The sequence below is a fragment of the Peromyscus eremicus genome, chromosome 6 (genome assembly GCF_949786415.1).
Source record: "Peromyscus eremicus chromosome 6, PerEre_H2_v1, whole genome shotgun sequence".
NCBI lineage: Eukaryota > Metazoa > Chordata > Mammalia > Rodentia > Cricetidae > Peromyscus > Peromyscus eremicus.
In genome coordinates, this window is record NC_081421.1 from 58,367,066 (window position 1) to 58,386,046 (window position 18,981).

An 18,981-nucleotide genomic window follows, 5' to 3' on the forward strand; every position below is an offset into this window, starting at 1 on the left:
AATAATAAAAGGCAGAAATTGTCAGTATACATAAAAATGCAAAACCTAATTATATGTCCTTACCAGAAACACATTGAAATAGAAAACATAACAATAAATATAAAGGAGTGGGATATATTAAGCAAATCTTAACCAAAGGAAATAATTTCTTTGTACTTGGCCCTTGTGCCCAGGGGTTTCACATACACTGATTAAATCAGCCAGGGATTGAAAATATTCAGGGTGAAAATGCACAGAATTGTATGTTTCTGTCATTATTCTATAAACATAATTGTCTACATAGAATTTATATTAATTAGGTAATAGTCTAGAGATGACTGTGGTAAGTGCATTCTGGAAAGACCCATGGGTAAGGAATTGAGGGAAACCTCTAGCCAAAGGTTTGAGGGCTCCACCCGCCTTCAAAGACACATCATACTAAAGGCCAACAGGACACATTTCCACATGTCACCAATGTGAGCATACTTCATACCCCACCTCATAAAGCCTGCCATTATGCTCGCTCGCTCTCTCTCTCTCTCTCTCTCTCTCTCTCTCTCTCTCTCTCACACACACACACACACACACACACACACACATATACACTCCCCACTTACAGGCAGCCTTTCACATGTCACCACCCTCCCCCCAAAAATCTCTTGGGTGAGGTCTGTCACATGGTATGATCTTTTCAGCATTCCTTGGCCCTCCCATGCCAGCAAAACACTTACAGCCCTGGCATCATCAGTGTTACTACCGCCTCAAAGATCATGAGCCAGAGGTACTTACTCAAACCAGGCCTAGTTTGCAGACACACAGAAACGGATGGCATCAGTGTTTGCTCTTGGAACTACATTGTCTGAGGTTACTCTGTTGTTTACCTAGTAAAAGATAACAGAAGATCTAACCCACATTTATAAAAAAGACTGCAAAGCAACCACAAGTAACAGAATAATTAAGAAAAATGGAATTTCATAAAGGTTTAATTTCCTCAAGTAATATGGAGTCCAGAGGTAAAGTGGTCCAAGGCTAGTAGAGTATCTCAAAATGTCTTCAAAGATCTTTCATGTAGGCTCTGCCATTGTTTGGAACAAGTCTTTTTAACCTCATGCATGCGCATATGTGTGTGTGTGTGTGTGTGTGTGTGTGTGTGTACACACACACACATATATATGTATATATATATGAGAGAGAAATTTTTAAGTAATAATACTTTTAATAAAATTAACTTCTCAATAGCACATTTAATACATTAACCCTCCCCCTTCTTGGTTTCTCTGCATTGTGTGCAACATCACTTTGACTTGATTACTCATGGGTCTATTTTATTTCCCACCTTTATTTTGCATTTGAAAATCTTCCTTGGTGATTTGTACGAGTTACTGGATGCCTCAAATTAAGTCTGACCAGATCCTACTCCACTTCCTATAGTGGAGAGGCCATCTTCCCTGCCCCAGGGCTGTCTCCACCCACCCACCTGACCTCTCAAGCACTCACCCTCAGGTAGGCAAGGGGAAGTTCTCCCTTTCCCAAATGCTACCAGAGATAAACTTCTCATCTTTGTCTTTAAACTACAGACTACACATGATTTGGAAAGGAGACTGTACCACACAATGACCAAAGGAATCACCATTCTGTACCTTTTCTTCTGTCTGGTCACTCAGAAATATACTGATCAGCTCTGATTGTCATTGCCTGTCACCTCACACTTTCACCCACGTATTCACCATGCACAGAGTCCCCTTTTCACATAGTGATATGCAACATCTCTGAGGCCTGGTCAAAAGACTGATGCTCTGTGCCATGTTATCGTTTGACTGACATTACTCATTTCATATATTTTCACTGTCCTCTGATCACATCTCATTTGTTGCTAGAGAAAATATCATGACTGGGTTTTTTCCTTCCACCCGTCTCATGACAGAGTCCTGACCTATTTGCCCAAGTAACTGACCACAATTCAGAGATCATTCAAGAACCAAACTGCTTGCTACTTCAGACACATGTCTTACAAACTGATGAAAACCTGTAACACAGGTCTTTGAAACAGGGCTTCGGGTGTTCTTACTTGCTATGAAGATGCATTGCTCTCATTGTCAATAAAAAGCTGATTGGCTAATAGCTAGGCAAGATTTTGGGGCACAAAGACCACCAGGAAGAAGGGTAGGAGTCAGGAATTCTAATGAGTCGAGAGCCAGACACAAAAGAAGTAACATGGGAAGTTCATAGATGAGCTAAATGAGCCTTGGGGCAACACATAGATTAATAGAAATGGGTTAATAAGAGCTAGTTAAAAACAAGTCTAAGCTATCAGCCAAGCATTTATAATTAATAAAAAGTCTCTGTGTGATTATTTGGGAACTGGCTGGTGGTACAGAAAAGTCCACCTATACTTACTATTTAATCTTTAGGCTTTTCTTGACAATGTAGCCTAACCTTGTGCTTCTAATTTAGCTTTACTTTATGGTCATACTCAGAGAGGGAGAGAGAGAAACAGAGAGAGAAAGAGAGACAAAGAGAGACTGAGATTTGCCTTTGTAAAGAAAATGAAAACTTTCTCAGGAAATGTGAAGCTAGTCTTCCTCTTACATAACCTAGGAAAATGAGCATGTTTTAGATACACTGTCCCCTCAACGAGGTACATACTACATTTGTAAGGACTAAGCAGATCACGTTTACTGCATAGGATACCAGCAATGCACACCGAAACCACATGCTGCATTTGTGGTGAGCCCTTAACACAAGCTTAAAGAACAAGCACCTGTGAGAGCTAGGGGTTAAGACGGTTTCTCAGAGGTGTTGACAATCTGGCTAAGAACAGATGGAGGAAATTGAATTTGAAAAAGTGATAAAAGCAAGAACAACAAAATCAAGACAGGAAAACGCAGTAAGGTTTAAAAAGAACTAAGAATGTGCAGTAGTTTAGACCTGGCCACATGTGGATTCGAGGCAGGACTAGGGGCAGGGGTAGAACCTTTAGTAGGTGGGGCCTGAGGGAAGGGACTGAGATGACTGGGGGTGCCCTCCAAGGCATTGTGGGCCCAGGCCTTTTCTCCTGTTTGCTCCCTTGCTCATGATGCACTTCTGCCATGATACATGTGGGATTACACACTATTTGATGTTTTATAGCTGACTTATTTCACTTAGCATATCTTCAGGGTTCATCCACACTGTACTGTATATCAGAATTTATTCCTTTCTACAATGAATAATACTCCATTTCCACATTCCCTTGGCAGATGTTTGGGTGGCTGCCACCTTTACTAAATATAAATAGGTAATTCTGCTCTGACCACGGGTACAAAAACCTTTCCAACATTATGTTTTCAAGTCTTTGGACACAACCAAGAGACGCACTTACCGACTCACATATTTATTTGTTGTAAGTGTCTGAGAAACTAGAAAACGGTTTCTTCTATAATGGCTGTACCACTGGATGAGCTGTCTTCCTGTCACTGTGGACAACAAGACCTGACAGAGACAACCTCAGGGAGGACAGACTCACTCTGTGGGTCCGCTCCATCATGGCAGGGAACGCATGTACAGTAGCTCACGCTGTAGTATCAGGAGGTTTGTCACACCACAGCATAACAGGAAACAGAGAGAACAAGGCTAGACCCAGGAACTCTTACAGCTTTCAAAGGCTGGCCCCGGCTGGTTTACTTCTGCCAGGTAGGCTCTTCCTCCTAAAGGTTCCAAGGCTTCCTAGGAATCTACCAGCTAAGAACATGTTTCAAACATGAGCCTGCTGGGCACATTTCAGGTCCAAAGCATAACAACTGCTGCATTTTCCCACCGAGAGTGCTTACACTCTCTACTTTCTCCATTTCACTGCCAGCGTGTCATTCTCTAGTGGGGGTTGTGTGTGTGTTGGGGTGGGGGGAACCAAAGCCAGATCCCATTCTTGCCTCACTGCCCCGACTGCTGGGAATACAGGCATGCAGCCTGCCTTCTGTTAGCTATCCTAGTGAGTTTGAGGGAGCTTCTCACTGCAGGTCCTATTTCTTAACCATATAACTGCAATAACCTCCTAGTTACTATCATCAGAAAAGCACCTTCCTGTCTGTCATCATGTAAACCCTTTCATTCCATTAGGTTTCACAGCTAAACCCTTCATTTACTTCCATCTCTTTCCAGTAGGTCTAAACATACAAACGTATCTCTAAAACATAGACTCTACCTATCTATTGACCAATCTTTGCCCAAGCAAGCTTCTGGTTCAGTGAGACTCCATCATTGCAAGGGACCAAAGAGCAAAGAGACAGAGGAGGATATCCGACCTCCTCCTCTGGTCTCTGCACACAAACTTGTATATGCACATGTGTGCACACACACACAAAGAATACATACACACCAGAAATTTTTAAATTTTTCAAGTAAGTTAAAAAATAATGAATGTCTCTAACACAATTGGATATTTATCTTCATACATATTTAAGCTTGGGAGTATAAGGGAGGGGGCAGACCTGAAGGAGCTGGACGCAGTCAAAAATAAAAGTGTTGTAAAGAGGCCTGTGCTAACACAGGGCTTTCTTTTTATGGTTCAAATTAACGTTGTAATTCTATATATACCTTCTAAATTTTGCCATCTCAATAAATGAAAACCCTTTAAACCTAGTCTACATCCATTAACAGCTAACATCATTTAAGATGTTTTTATTCATCCTTAAGAACTTCACGTGTTTAGATCACACTCATCCAACAGCTAACATCCTAATCATATGCTTGCAGCATAAAAAATTCAGCTGCAAAGAACTGGTTCCAATAATGCTAAATGGTAATAATTCACAGGCATAGACTGTACCATGGAAACAAAAACAATATTGTGTCACAGGACTTCCTAATCAAATGATACAGAATAAGAAGATATGCCAAAAAAAATTCCAGATAAAAAGTACAACAACAACAGGAAACAGTAATGCCACCTTAGCATTATAAAACACTTCAATCACTGGACTGCAGCAGAGACAGGATTTTAGGAAAAAGAAATAAAAACATAAAAATGCAAGAGTTTTACAAGTCAACACTGAAAAAGAAATGAATGAAAAGTGGGCAAAAGACTAAAATCACAGCTCCTCCCATACACGTGGCATGCACATATAAGGAGAACCTCCATACCATGTCATCAGGGAACTGCAAACAGAAAACATGAAATACCACTACATGTTCATTAAATTTCTAAGAGACAAACATTCACATTACCTAACGCTCATGCCACTGGACAATGACAGGACACTCAGCCTCAGCAGATGGAAACGCAATATTGTACATTTACACCAGAAGGCACTCTGATGTCTTCTCAACAAAAATACAACCCAGAAACGATGATCCTTGGTAATGCCCAAATATGTTGAAGACACACACTACACAAAAACATGCACACAAAGCTTTAGTAGCAGATTTATTCATAACTGCAAAACCTGGAAGCAGCCAAGATGCCCAACAGCTCAATGGGTATATCGAGTTATTTAACATGGTAAAATGCATTCAGCAGTTAAGAAGAAAATGAGATGAGATGTTATATTAAGACCCAAAAGACATAATGGAACCTTAAATACTTCTTGTTAAGCGCAAGAAGCCACTCTGTGAAGGCCACACTGTGCATGATTTCAGTCACATGGAAGTTTGAAAATGAAAACTGTAAAGACATAAAAACGGTCTGCTGACTGAGGCAGGGCTGCAAGTGTGAGGGCAGCCTGGGTTACACAAAGATCCTGTCTTAAAAGGAGAAAGATCAGTGGTTTCTGGAAGCCGAAGGCTGGAAAATGAGTAGGAGTTAAAGAGGAGTTTGGGGCAGTGAGACTACTCTGGAGGACACTGTAATTGTGGACGCATGTCATCATGCAGCTGTCAAAACCTGTAGGGTGGCAGCACACATTTATAATCCCAACACTTGGGAGGCGACGGCAGAATAATCGTGAGTCAAAAAGCTATCCTCCAGTGCAAAGCAAGGTTATGGCTAGCTCAAGTTTACATGAGACCTTGTCTCAATCAAACAAAACCAAAAAAGAAAAACCCACGAGAACAATAAGTAAACAATAAAAGCACAGGACCTCACTGCATACCCAGACCCATGTAAAACCATGCCAAGCACAGTGGTGCATGCTTGCAAACCTAGCACTGGGCAGGTGGAAACAGGGGGATCCCTGGGACTGCCTGCCAAGTCTAATTACTGAGTTCTAGTCAATAAAAACCCTGTCTCAAGAGGAGCTGGCAGCACTCTTGAGGGCACTGAAGGCTGTCCTCCAGTCTCTACACACACACACACACACACACACACACACACACACACACACACACAATGCACACATATGCACATCCATACACATAGGACATGCACACACACTAGTCACACATACACAGAGGAAAAAACCATCAATAAAACACTGAACAGTGAGCCCTGGACTTAGCAGGCTCTGGCTAACAAGGTATCAGAGCTGGCTTACCAACTATCATGCACAGACATACAGTATATAAAATATGTGACACAAACAACAGGGAATCAGGAGAGTTGAGGAGGGAAGGGGCAGACTAGGAGTCCTCTCTACTTTCCCATCAAGTTTTCTGTAAACCTAAATCTAAAACTGCCCTCCCAGAATCTACTGATTTTTTTTTTCAAAAAGAACTAAAATACTAGAAAATAATATAACAATGTAGGAAAATAAAAGGTGAAGTATTCTAAGGTCACTTTATGGCTTTGTGTTGTTATGTTTGAGGTGTTCGGGAGTAAAACCCAGGGCCTTGTGCAAGCTAGGGAAGCATCTACCACTGAGCTATGCCCTAGATATATTCTTTGTGAGGAAGAGATGATGATTTTCTTTAGACTCTGAGCCCAAATAATAACGTATTCTTAAAGTTTAAGAGAAAGCACTGAGTGGGAAAAGTATTAGGGAAAACACACCCGTGTCACCAAGCACACCTCTTCAGAACCACGCGGTGCCTTACCTGAGAGTTGAGGGCCTCCAGCTTGCGTTTCCGGGCATGGAGAGCTTTGCTTGGAAAAGCCCAATAGTAATTGGAAGTTCCAATCCTCTCGCAGTCAACCATGCCATCGTCTACCAGGCTCTGCAGGACTTCTTTCACTGACATGGCAGCTGGGGAGGAATGTCCAAGACTCCATGGTAAGCAGCATCATAGGGAAAATTCAAAAGCAAGTAACCAGAGAAACACTTGCAGAGCATATTACAGTTAAGAGCTAAAAAAGGAAGATAACAGTGTGTCAACAGGCATCTATGTGTGCATAAAAAGTGAGGTAACCCAGGCTCTTCAAGGCAAACATCGCATGTCCTTTCTTACACGCAGATCTTGTGTGCTTATGTGGGAGCAAGGGTGGGCAGAGGTCATGAAATTAGAAAGGGGCCCATGAGAAGAGAAAAAGAGATTGGGGAAAGAAGGTGCAAACAGTACGGGGACACGAGCGACGTGGAGGTGGAGAGGCAGACAGTGGGGGTAAACGGTCCTTGTAATTTGAGGGGACAATGAGATGGGGGAGGGAAAAGGAGACCTAACCAAACTGGAGTACACGTCACAGGCCATAGGGAAGCCTGTCGCTTTGCATGCTAATTCAACAATAAATAAAAGTGGTCTATAAATAATCATGCTCAATGTATTTCAACTACAACTACACTTTATTTTACTTCATTTTCAGTACTAGGCTTTGGACATGCCAGCTAAGCTCTCTGTTGCTAAGCTCCACCCCTACCTTTTCAATCCACTCTGAACTGAAGACAGACTAAGACAGACAGCATGGCCCCTGGACTACCAAACTAAAACATCCAAAGATGGAAGAAAGGACTCCAGGAAACTGTATTCTCAATACAGGTGTAAACCATGGAAGTATGTCTCTAAAGCTTTAGATGGATGTCTTTCCTTTCTGAAGAAATTCCCCTTTCATAAACTCAGCCACAGAGCAGAAAGATGAATACACATGTTTGCCAAAGCATTCTTATCAGCAACAAAAGGAAGTGGAAACTAGCCCAATAACTGGATTTTTAAGAGCACAATGCAAGGTTATACTGTAATTTTGATGATACAGATAAAGACATGCTGCACTGTATAGAACGTATGCTGTAGAGGAGCGAAGAGACAGTGTGTGTTAATGTGACAGTAGTTCAGATGGAGAGAGCAGGCAATTTTCACTTCATTTTTTCCCAAAAATAAACATGCATTATATTCAGCTAAGAAAACTAAAAGTTGTGAAAGATTAAACAATAAAGAAACAAACTAGTTCCAAGAGTTAGAGCTAAGATTTAAAATCAGAATCTATTAACAATGCTTACTTTCTATGTACCAAAAGCTATGTCCTTATTTTAATATCCATTTAAATTTTCCCTAGAGCAGATCTCTAGCTATAAAACTATTTAAAATTTAAAGGTCTAATAAATAAAATTGACACCAAATGTGCAAAACATTCAACTCTACTCATAAAGCACAAGTGAAATGAAAGTCAAAGGATTCTAAAAATGAAGAGCGTCGTAGTGAGGCTCAGTGATGGAGTGCTTGTCCAGCACGCACAGAACCCTGGGTACAACCCCCAAGACTGAAAAGAACCGCAAAGTTAGTGTGAACATAAACTGGCCAAGCCTTTCCTGAAAGCAATCTAAGAATACATGTTTGAAATTCTGAGAACTACGCAAGCCTTTATTTTCTGTTTTACTTCTACAGATACAGTCTAATGAAGTAACATGAGAGGTGAAGAAAAATGGATGAACAGAGCTTTGCTTTGCTTGGGTTCCATAACCAAACCCCATAGACCAGGTGCTTGAACAGCAGTTAAGATACAGCCAGAGAGCATTGGCTTAAGAAGAGTAAAGCCCTGTGTTCAGTCCACTTTCCCACAGTTCCAGCAACCAGGACAAGACAGCGTCCAATTCAGTCACCGGTGAGGATGCTTTGCCTGCTGTGTGGATAGTCTATGTTCTCTTTATGAGTGGCCTTTCCTCAAGAGACATACACAGATATCTCTCTCTCTCTCTCTCTCTCTCTCTCTCTCTCTCTCTCTCTCTCTCTCTCTCTCTCCCCCCCCCCCACCCCCCAACTCCTGTCTTAAAATTAGAGCCCTACTCTTAAAACCTCACATAATCATTTGTTTCTGCATTTGACTGTGACAGTCTCTCACCATGGAACTCAAGCTAACTCAAACTCATGATTTCCAAGTGTTCAAGCTAACTCAAATTCATGATTTCCAAGTGTTGTGACTACATCTGTGTATCACTACACTCAGCTCTTAACTTAATGCCCTCATGAAAGTCCTATTTCCAGAAGGGTTGGAGAGTCAACCTATGAACTGGGAGAAGAACACAGTTCAGTCCAGAGCTGAGAACATGTTAATTACACGATGCAGTATTTGTAGAAAATCAACAAGGTCAACAATAGGAGATCAACTAAGCAAGTTTGATGGGCAGTCAGTCACAGGATGGAATTCATCTTCCAAAGCATGTGATATACACATGCAGATGATACGTTTATATAAAAAGATACACAGCTAAGATGAAGCTCCGTGGTGGAGTACCAGCCTAAAAGTGTGAGGCCCTGGGCCAGTCCCCAGCACACCCACAAACAACCACAAACACAAAACGCCATGTGCAGCCCGGTTCCCTCTCAGCAAGAGAGATCTTCACATACATACACTGACAAAACTTCAAAAGGAACCAAAATGTTTACACCTGGTGACTTTAGAACAGAAAATTCCAACTTTTCCTTCCTTAGCTCGGCGATGGGAGCTGCTCTGCTCTACCTGTCTTCCTGAAAAAAAGACCTCTGAACCGTGAGCAAAACCAAACCCTTCTTTGAAGCTGTCTGTCAGGCATTCGGCCACAGAACTGGGAAGTCGGACTGGCAAACAAACACCACTGAAAATCACGATCTCAAGATGAAAAGCACCTGTACGGCGTCAGTCTCCGAGGGAAACAAGCCCACCTACGCTCTCATGCTAGCCTTCTGCCCTAGAGCTGAGAGACAGCAAGTTTGTGTCTCTGAGCTATCAGATTCATAGTCAATTGTTGATGCAGCCTCGCGAAACTACTACACTATGTAAAGATGCCAAGTCACATCTGACAAATGCTACAGAATATTCAACAATCTTTTACGTCTTTTGAAATAAACGATAAAATAAGTGTGCATATGGGTAAAGGTATATGTATTCCCTTTTAACTGTTGGACGGCAGAGGGTCCAAACACAGGAACTGATTGATGGCTAAGAAGTGTCACATGAGGCTTTTACAAATATACTCACTTCTAGATGTTTGCATTGTCCATAAAGGGAAAGACCACTGCAGAAAAGACTGAGTCCCGGGTTCCCCAAGTCCCCACCATCCACCATCTCGTAATACTTACTGATGCCTTTCTCTTTGGGAGCAAGCTTCTCCAGGTCTTTTAGTTGGAATACATCTTTCTAGTTAAAAGGGTTTAAAAAGGTGAAAAACACATAATTACTTTCTACTGTTTATTTATATTTTCCATAACCATGTTCATAAAACACAGCATCAAAAAGCTATGTCTAAAAATGAATAATGTACTAGAATTGAGTATTTTAGAACTAGAAGAAATGCTGTATCTCATTCAATGTCATCCACAAAACTTAAGATGGACATACTTCCACATGAGCACAGCTGTCTATTCCTGACTGGACAACAACAACAAAAGCTATCTTCTTTCTCATCGAAGCAGGAAAATTAACTCTGGAAGGTAATGAGCTGCTCTGACACTCTGATGTTAAGAAAACCAAAACAAGACTGGAGAGATGGCTCTGTGATTAAAAGCAATAGCTCTCTTACAGAGGCCCCTAATTCAGTTCCCAATACCCCCATGGTGGTTCAGAGGATCTGGTGCCCCCTTCTGGCCTCTGTGGGCACCAGGCACACATATGGTACACATACATACATGCAAGCCAACATTCATGCACATACAATTTTTTAAATAACAAATCTAAAAGAAAAAAGGGAGGGGAGGGAAGGGAAGAGAAGGGAAGGAAGGGAAGGGAAGGGAAGGAAGACAGATAGACAGACAAAACACAAACCCCAGGCTCAATGATGGGAGGATTGCTTTGGACCAGAATTTTGAGGCTAGCCTGGGCAATATAAGAAGGTCATACCTTAAAAAGAAAGGAAGGAAGGGATGGAGGGAAGTGAGAAACAGGGAGGGAGGGAGAGAGGAAATGAGGAGGGAGAAAGACCAAAGAAGAAAGAAAGAGGGAAAGTGCTCTACTTGGTCTGTCTCCTGCTCCACAGGTTTACCAGCTGGAACTAATGTTACAGACAATTGTCAACGTTGGTTCTCATTTAAGGTTTTATGAAACAGTTAACTCCACATGACAGAAGACTGTCCAGTTCATGCTGTGTCTCACTCACTCATCCATACAACCCTACACTAATACAAGCAGAACCAAACATTTCAGGAAAATACAAAGTATTTAATGGCGGTCAGGGGACACTCTTTGCTGACTGTTGCTTTCTTCTGAAGTGATGAGAAGCCCTAGGACAATGAAAGTGAAACTGGGAAGACTAACACAGTCAGTAATTAAAAGAAGCACTGTGACTGTTCAACTGGATGGAAACTAAGCCCCAAACCTCTGCTTATCTAAATGGACATTTTACAAAACCGAGAAGACAGATATTGCCTAAAAGAAAATATTTGCAAAAATATCTACCTGACAAAGAGCCCTGGAACCTAGAATATACACTGTGTGTCCAAAACAAAAAGAACTGATGGATGGATAAAGGAGCAAGATGACGAACGCATGTGTGGGCAGCATGGCACACGGTGCTTGGCCAGCAGTCATGACTAGGGGCAGCATGGCACCCGGTGCTTAGCCCGCATTCATGACTAGGGGCAGCATGGCACCCGGCGCTTAGCCCGCAGTCATGACTAGGGGCAGCATGGCACCCGGTGCTTAGCCAGCATTCATGACTAGGGGCGGCATGGCACAGGGTGCTTAGCCAGCAGTCATGACTAGGGGCGGCATGGCACCCGGTGCTTAGCCAGCAGTCATGACTACGGGCAGCATGGCACACGGTGCTTAGCCCGCAGTCATGACTAGGGGCGGCATGGCACACGGTGCTTAGTCCGCAGTCATGACTAGGGGCGGCATGGTACATGGTGCTTAGCCCACAGTCATAATCAGCAGGTACACAGTTCTTAGCCAGTAAGTTTTCTAATTCAGAAGGTGAGACACATTCACCAAAGGTAACTGAGAAAACAGACCATAAAACACAACCTTACCATTAACATATATAATCATACAGCAATATTCTTTCAGATTTTGCATTTTCTACTTAACACCTCACAGTGAACATTTGGCCATGATACTGTCTTCGAGAAGGGCCACTATCCATATCTAATACCATCTAACTGATGGTATAGAATGTTTGTGTTAGAAGTGTTGGAATTTTACTTATCAACAATGGAATTAGAATCCAAATTCCAGAAACTGAATTCCAGAATCATGCTTTTCAACCTTGGACCATAATATTGATTTGTTCTGAATTGTTGAAGGGCTAATGTCTAATATTGACTAACATTTGACATTAGTCTGGATCCCAGATATATGGTGTCTCCTTCAGGAGAAAACAGATGAAATGCTTTCCATTACATTTCCAAAGTTCACTGTTACACTTTTAATTCCATCTCAAAAGCTGACATATGAAGTAAGTGTGCAGCAACATACAGTATCATAATGTGAAGAACAGGAATGCATGAACTGAACAAAGCCAACTAACAGAATTAATTATTATCTCCGCAGAAAAAATTCATTATGGAACACCTCTGAGCAGCTAGTCATTAGTGTTAGTCTTTAGTGTCAAAATGCCATTGAAGGGTGAAGTTGAACATTTTAAAACGAGAAATGGCCAACTTTGGTATTTGAGAAGATCAATACTAAACGGATAAAATCACCCACTGACTACTTTCTTGAGTTTCCACTGCCTGGAAGAAATTAAGTCTGTTCTTGCTTTAAGGCCACAGGAAAAAAAAATTTCAACACCGCCAAAGAAAAAAACTGAACCAGACTTCATCTTCTCAATGACAGTCTTGCACTGGCTTTAAAAACATAAAGGATAGATTACTTTTTTAAGTCCTCAATATTTTAAGAGTACTGAGAATCTGCATTAGCAAAACGCAAAGGACTTTTACCAACATAATATCTGATTGTACCATCTTCTCTTGTCTGTATGGGATGAAAACGGCCTGTGGAATAAAGGCCATAAGAAGGTATGGGAGGTAAAAAGCCTGTTTGGACTTGTTTCTTTTTGTTTGGTTTTGTTTTTTTAAGACAGGTGTCTCTGTAGCTTTGGAGCCTGACCTGGAACTCGCTCTGAAGACTAGACTGGCATCGAATTCACAGAGATCTGCCTGCCTCTGCCTCCTGAGTGCTGGGATTAAAGGTGTGTGCCACCACCGCCAGCTAGACTTCTTTACAAAAGAAAGGTCCATGTACAGGAACATAGTAAAAAAAAAAAAAAAAAAAAAACAAAAAAGTAGGGCCTAGAGCCTGGTTTTGACCTCTGCCTGCCACTTAGTGAAGCTGAAACTTTATTTTCTCTTAGTGACTGGCACAGGCCTCTGGGTATCATCATAATGCATAGACAGACTGTAAACACAAAGCAGAAGGATGTCAGTGCTCCCTGTGAAACTAGGTGGTCCTCTTTGGCTTAACCCCTGGTAATATCCACTCTTGTTTCTGAGACCCTGGAGGCTTCAGACTCTCTGCCTCTGGAGTCCTCAGCTGGAAAGAAAAGCTGAAGACCACAGGCCTTAACCCCAGGACTGTCCACTGGTGAAATCAGAAAACCTATACTAAATGCCTGGGGATGGTCAGCACCCGGGCAGCACTCAGTTAACAAAGTTATTTCGGAAAAAGAGGTCATAATCAAATATATGACTCAGAAAGAGAATTCCAGTATCAGTCTATAGGACAGTCTGGATGAAAGACCATGAATAAGGGGATATGGCTCTTTCCTATTCCATAACTCAGAAAAGCCAAAAACACTGGAGAATTTTATCTGCCCCTCAAGACCATGGCAGTATGGGTCCCTAACAAAGAGACCATTAACACTGAATTATGTCACAGAAAAATAGTGAAAATACAGTTAACGTAAAAATTATACAAAGTACTAACAACATTAGGGGAATAACTTACTGTCTCAAAAAACAGTTCCATCATACGGGTTCTCTTCTCTTCCACACTCAGTCCTTTTTTCTTTGACTAAAAGCATAAAACAAAAAACATCAAAACCTGCAGTTTTAAAACCAGCATTTGACAACAATTAGGCATTAAACATTATCTTAACAGTTCTGTGATTTTGTCTAATATCGACAGGTTTGTCCCTCAAGGCTGGCCCAACGACTCACTTCAACAGCTATGTACCAACCCTCTAAGTAGGGATGGTCAGTTTCCCTACACAAACAGTGACAGCAATAACCTTTTACGGGAATTTTACTTTGTTTTTTTTTTTTTTTTTTTTTTTTGAGACAGGGTTTCTCTGTGTATCCTGGCTGTCCTCGAGCAGACCATGTTGGCCTTGAACTCAGCAAGCCACCTGCTCTGTCTCCCAGTGCTGGGATTAAAGGTATATGTAGCCGGATGGTGGTGGCACACACCTTTAATCCCAGCACTCAGGAGGCAGAGGCAGGTGGATCTCTGTGAGTTCGAGGCCAGCCTGGTCTACAGAGCAAGCTCCAGGACAGGCACCAAAACTACACAGGGAAATCCTGTCTCGAAAAGCCAATCAATCAATCAATCAATCAAGGTGTATGTCACTACACCCTTTGCAGAAATTTAGTATTTATAAAATGAACCAATGAGAAGCCACTGTATTAACTTTCAAAAGGCTTACCTTTTGAAAGAAAACAGACAGCCACTTATAACCAATGAACAGCTACATGCACAAATTGTTGTGTAAATACCCAGGACGAACTGATCAGTCCCACCCGGGAAGGGAGACATGTTAATCTAGAAGGCTAGAGATGAAAAGGATCTGGTCATACTGGGAAGTGGGGAGGGGCGCCTTGTGCAGATCCATGCCCAGGCTGTGTTAGGGACGCACAAGTCAGGCACTGAGACAGTTACTGTTTGGACTGTGAGGAGGGAGAAACAGAAGCTACAACTCAAAAAGGTGTCTGGGGTCAGATTACCCAGGCTAACCGGGAAGAGAGTGGATCCTACCAATACAATGAGTAAGTGCTGAGGAACTTCTAAAGCTAGGAGGGACAAGGTCGGAGATAAACTGGAGTGTAAGAATGGCAGGTAGCAGGGGCTTGCGAAAGCTGAGCAGTTAAAAACCAGAGGACAGGGTTCAATTCCCAGCACTCACGCGGTGGCTCTGTCTGTAATTCCGGTCCCAGGACATCTGTCCCTCTCTTCTGGCCTCCCTGGGCCCTAGGCATACACATGGTGTACAGACATACACACAGGCAAAACACTCATATACATAAGTTTTTTTTATTTTTTTATTTATTTTTTATTTTTATTTATTTATTTATTTATTTTGGTTTTTCGAGACAGGGTTTCTCTCTGTAGCTTTGCGCCTTTCCTGGAACTCACTCTGTAGCCCAGGCTGGCCTGGAACTCACAGAGATCTGCCTGGTTCTGCCTCCCGAGTGCTGGGACTTAAGGTGTGTGCCACCACAGCCCGGCATTTTTTTAACATTTTAATCGAAAGAAAATGAAAGGTGGTAGCAGCGTGTAGGCTCAAGTAAGAAAAAACCCATCCAAATAGAAAATGGAAGCCCGTAATTCCTGTAAGTCTTCATCTAATTTGAAAATAAGGTAAGCAGTATGTAACTGAGATATAGCTCTTATTACATATTATATATAGTATATATCAACTTCCATTCAAACTAAACAAAGAGAGGAGCAAAACTTCTTTAACGCAAAAATTGCAAGAAAAATAAAAACAGTGTGAGAAACATCACTTGTCTGGGATTTGGGATTTATTTATTATTTATTTTAGGAGGAGGGGATGCTATGGACCAGGTGTAGAGGTCAGAGGAAAGCCTTCCAAAGTTGGCTTTCTCCTTCCTCTGTGTGGTTCCAGGGATGGAACTCGGTAGGTACTCAGGCTTAGCAACAAGCACGGTACCCACTGAGCATCTCACTGGCCCTAAAACGGAAGTGTTCTGCATCCTTCTCAAAAGCTGCACAGGATCATGTTGTTTCCTTGGTAAACACGAACAAGTGTCTATTCATAACAAATACAGAACAGAGGACAGATCAAAGTACCGACACCACCAAAGTCCAACTTGGTGAACCCGTGAGTTTGGTTGGGTGTGGGGGACTGTGGGAGACCAGCTCCCACCAGCTCCCACCTTTCAAAGGGCTCTTGGGTGGAGGAGAGAGGAATGAGGAAATACTAGATAGAAAGATAGACCTAGACGATGAGGAGAAAGACAGAAACACAGGATAGCTTCGGGAGGACCTGGGTCAATACCCAACAGCCTTGTCCTTTATTCAAAAGGGCTTTTTATAATATGCCAAGGGGAGAGGCAAAAGACTTCCCCCTTGCTAGATCAAAGCACAATGTACATCCAAGTGTAGACCCTTTCAAACACCTAGTAACCATGCCCATGGTCAAATCATCCATTATGCAGCCCTGCTGGGTAAAGCAAGCTCAGATTCTCTGACCCAGAGTAAGGTCTCACTAGGAAGCCTCTGTGGGTCCCCACAGTTGGGGTTACTTACTGGAATATAGAAGGACTTACGGGAGCAGAAATGACTCAAAGACAGCCGCATCCTCAAAGCCCACCCTAGCATGTGTGACAGCCCATAAAGCTGGAAACCTGGAGCACAGTAGACACCCTGCAGAACCCCAACAGGTTTCAGAGCGTCTTAGTGTGAGCCTCTTCCAGGCAGCTAAGCTGGCCTTCTTTCTTCTAGGTTACTACACCCTTCCCTGCTCTTCCGGCTGCTGGGCTTGTCTGAGAGTGACTCTTCGCTGTCTTCACTGCTTATATACTCTATGAGTGCCCCGCCTAGGTCAATTTCAGGGACTTCCGGAAGCTATTTTGAGTTGTTTACTTCCTATCTTAATTTAATGAGTCTTCCTGCAGGATTGAGTGTTTCACCTCCCCTTAGATCAGTGGTTCTCAACCTTCCTAATGCTGTGACCCTTTAACACAGTTCCTCATGTTGTGGTGACCCCCCCCAACCATAAAATTTTTTCATTGTTACTTCATAACTGTAATTTTGCTACTGTTATGAATTGTAATGTAAATATATGATATGCGACCCCTGTGAAAGGGTCGTTTGACCCCCAAAGGGTTGCGACCCACAGGTTGAGAACTGCTACTGCCTTAGACCATACTGCTGCTTCACCTCCATGTGAATACCCTGCCCTAAAATCTCCTGTTTTACCACCCTTTCCACATCCGATGTCTTGAAGAGTTTCTCCAAGATGGAAAGTTTTAACTTTGGAGGAAATTACTACACAACAGATCACAGGAAAATAAACTGCTTGTTAAGAAATAATAAGATAAAGACCGACTCTGTCCAACCAAAACCCTGTCAGAAAGCATCACTCTCCAACACTTGAGAAAACAATCTTGGAATGCCATTCTGTATTTCTTTTGGTAAAATTAGAAACTCACTCATTTCCACAGCAACAAGATTATGTAGTGTTTCTTGATGAGTGTGTTTGTATAAGTAAGCAGCCTCCAAGTTCACATTTTTCCCCTCTGTCCCTCTGGAACACAGCACTCCCCAGGGACCCACTATTGAGCCCTTCCTCTCCTCAAATCTCTTCTTTGATCTTATCTTCTTTAATTTTAATTAATGCTGTGATGAGACCACAGATCTTTATGTCTGGCCCTGAATATGCTCCTAAACTTCCATCTCATGTATCTACCTGCCTGCTGGACAGACTTCAAACTCAAGTGGTCCAAACTGAATCCTCCTTCTCCTACACACTTAGGAGTCTCAGAAACACTTTTGACCTATGCCAAAGGCCTGGCAGGCATCATCCTAAGTGCCTTCATCTCTTTACCAACTACCAAGTTCTGTCAACACTGGTTCTTAAATGTTCTCTAATACAGTGGTTCTCAACCTTCCTAACACCGTGACCTTTAATACAGTTCCTCATGATGTGGTGATCTCCAATCATAAAATTATTTTCCTTGCTACTTTATAACTGTAATTCTGCTACTGTTATGAATCATAATGTAAAAATCTTTGTTTTCCAATGGCCTTAGGCAGCCCCTGTGAAAGGTCATTCGACCCCCCCCCCACAATGGGTCATGACCCACAGGTTGAGAACCATTGCTCCATTATGTCCTGCCTGGTCCACCCTATTACCTCTGCCTGGATTCAAGCCTTCATTGGCTATCTCCTGCAACCTGTTTTCAATTGCCTAAACACACTTTTGTCTCATCCTCTAAATTCCGCTTTCACACCATGGAAGAAACGAATCTGACTATGCAGCTCCCTTGTTTAAAAACCTTTTGATGGTCCCAACTTTCATAATTATTCAAGTACCCTAATAGGATATAGAAGGCCCCCATCACCTGACCCCAACCTACTACTTTGAGTAGCTCCCCACCCCACCCCAAATTTACCATAACAAGATGAAACACTGCAATTTGGATTGTAATAATAAAATTATTTCCAGAATTCTCTACTGGAAGCATTCTCTCATTTCTGTGCCTTGTAAAAAAATGTTCCTCTACCTAAAACATCTCTCCTCTGGCACACTCAACACTCCAAAAGGTCGCCCAAAGCCTAGTTTGAGCATTCTCTCCAGAAAGACTTCCCTCTGCTGCACTCACAGGCTGAGCCTCTGTTCCCACGGCACGTTTCTATCACATCATCTACTGCACTGAAGAGAGTTGATTTCTCTCAGCAGACTAAGAAAATTCAGAGTATCTACTGCCCTTTGCCCTCTCTGAGTTTAGCAAACTGGGTAAGTTAGACGAGCAGACATATAGGCCAGCCCTGAACATCAAGACCACAACCAGTGAAGTGCCAACTCTACAACTCCAAGCTGCTCAAACTCCAAAGCCCACAATACTCCTAAC

At 42.3% G+C, this 18,981-nt stretch overlaps 1 protein-coding gene and 1 pseudogene across 2 annotated transcripts in view; both read right to left on the minus strand.

The window, feature by feature from the left end:
- Mnd1 (meiotic nuclear divisions 1) overlaps nt 1-18,981 on the minus strand; it is a 67,677-nt gene that overhangs the window by 45,847 nt on the left and 2,849 nt on the right. For both annotated transcript variants that reach the window (XM_059264765.1, XM_059264766.1), the window contains exons 2-4: nt 14,114-14,179; nt 10,315-10,372; nt 6,925-7,073 (exon numbers count right to left, since the gene is read on the minus strand). In XM_059264765.1, coding sequence (XP_059120748.1) covers nt 6,925-7,073; nt 10,315-10,372; nt 14,114-14,179 — 273 coding nt within the window. The remainder of the gene's footprint in view (nt 1-6,924; nt 7,074-10,314; nt 10,373-14,113; nt 14,180-18,981) is intronic.
- Nucleotides 1,551-3,502, minus strand: LOC131912792 (single-stranded DNA-binding protein, mitochondrial-like; annotated as a pseudogene).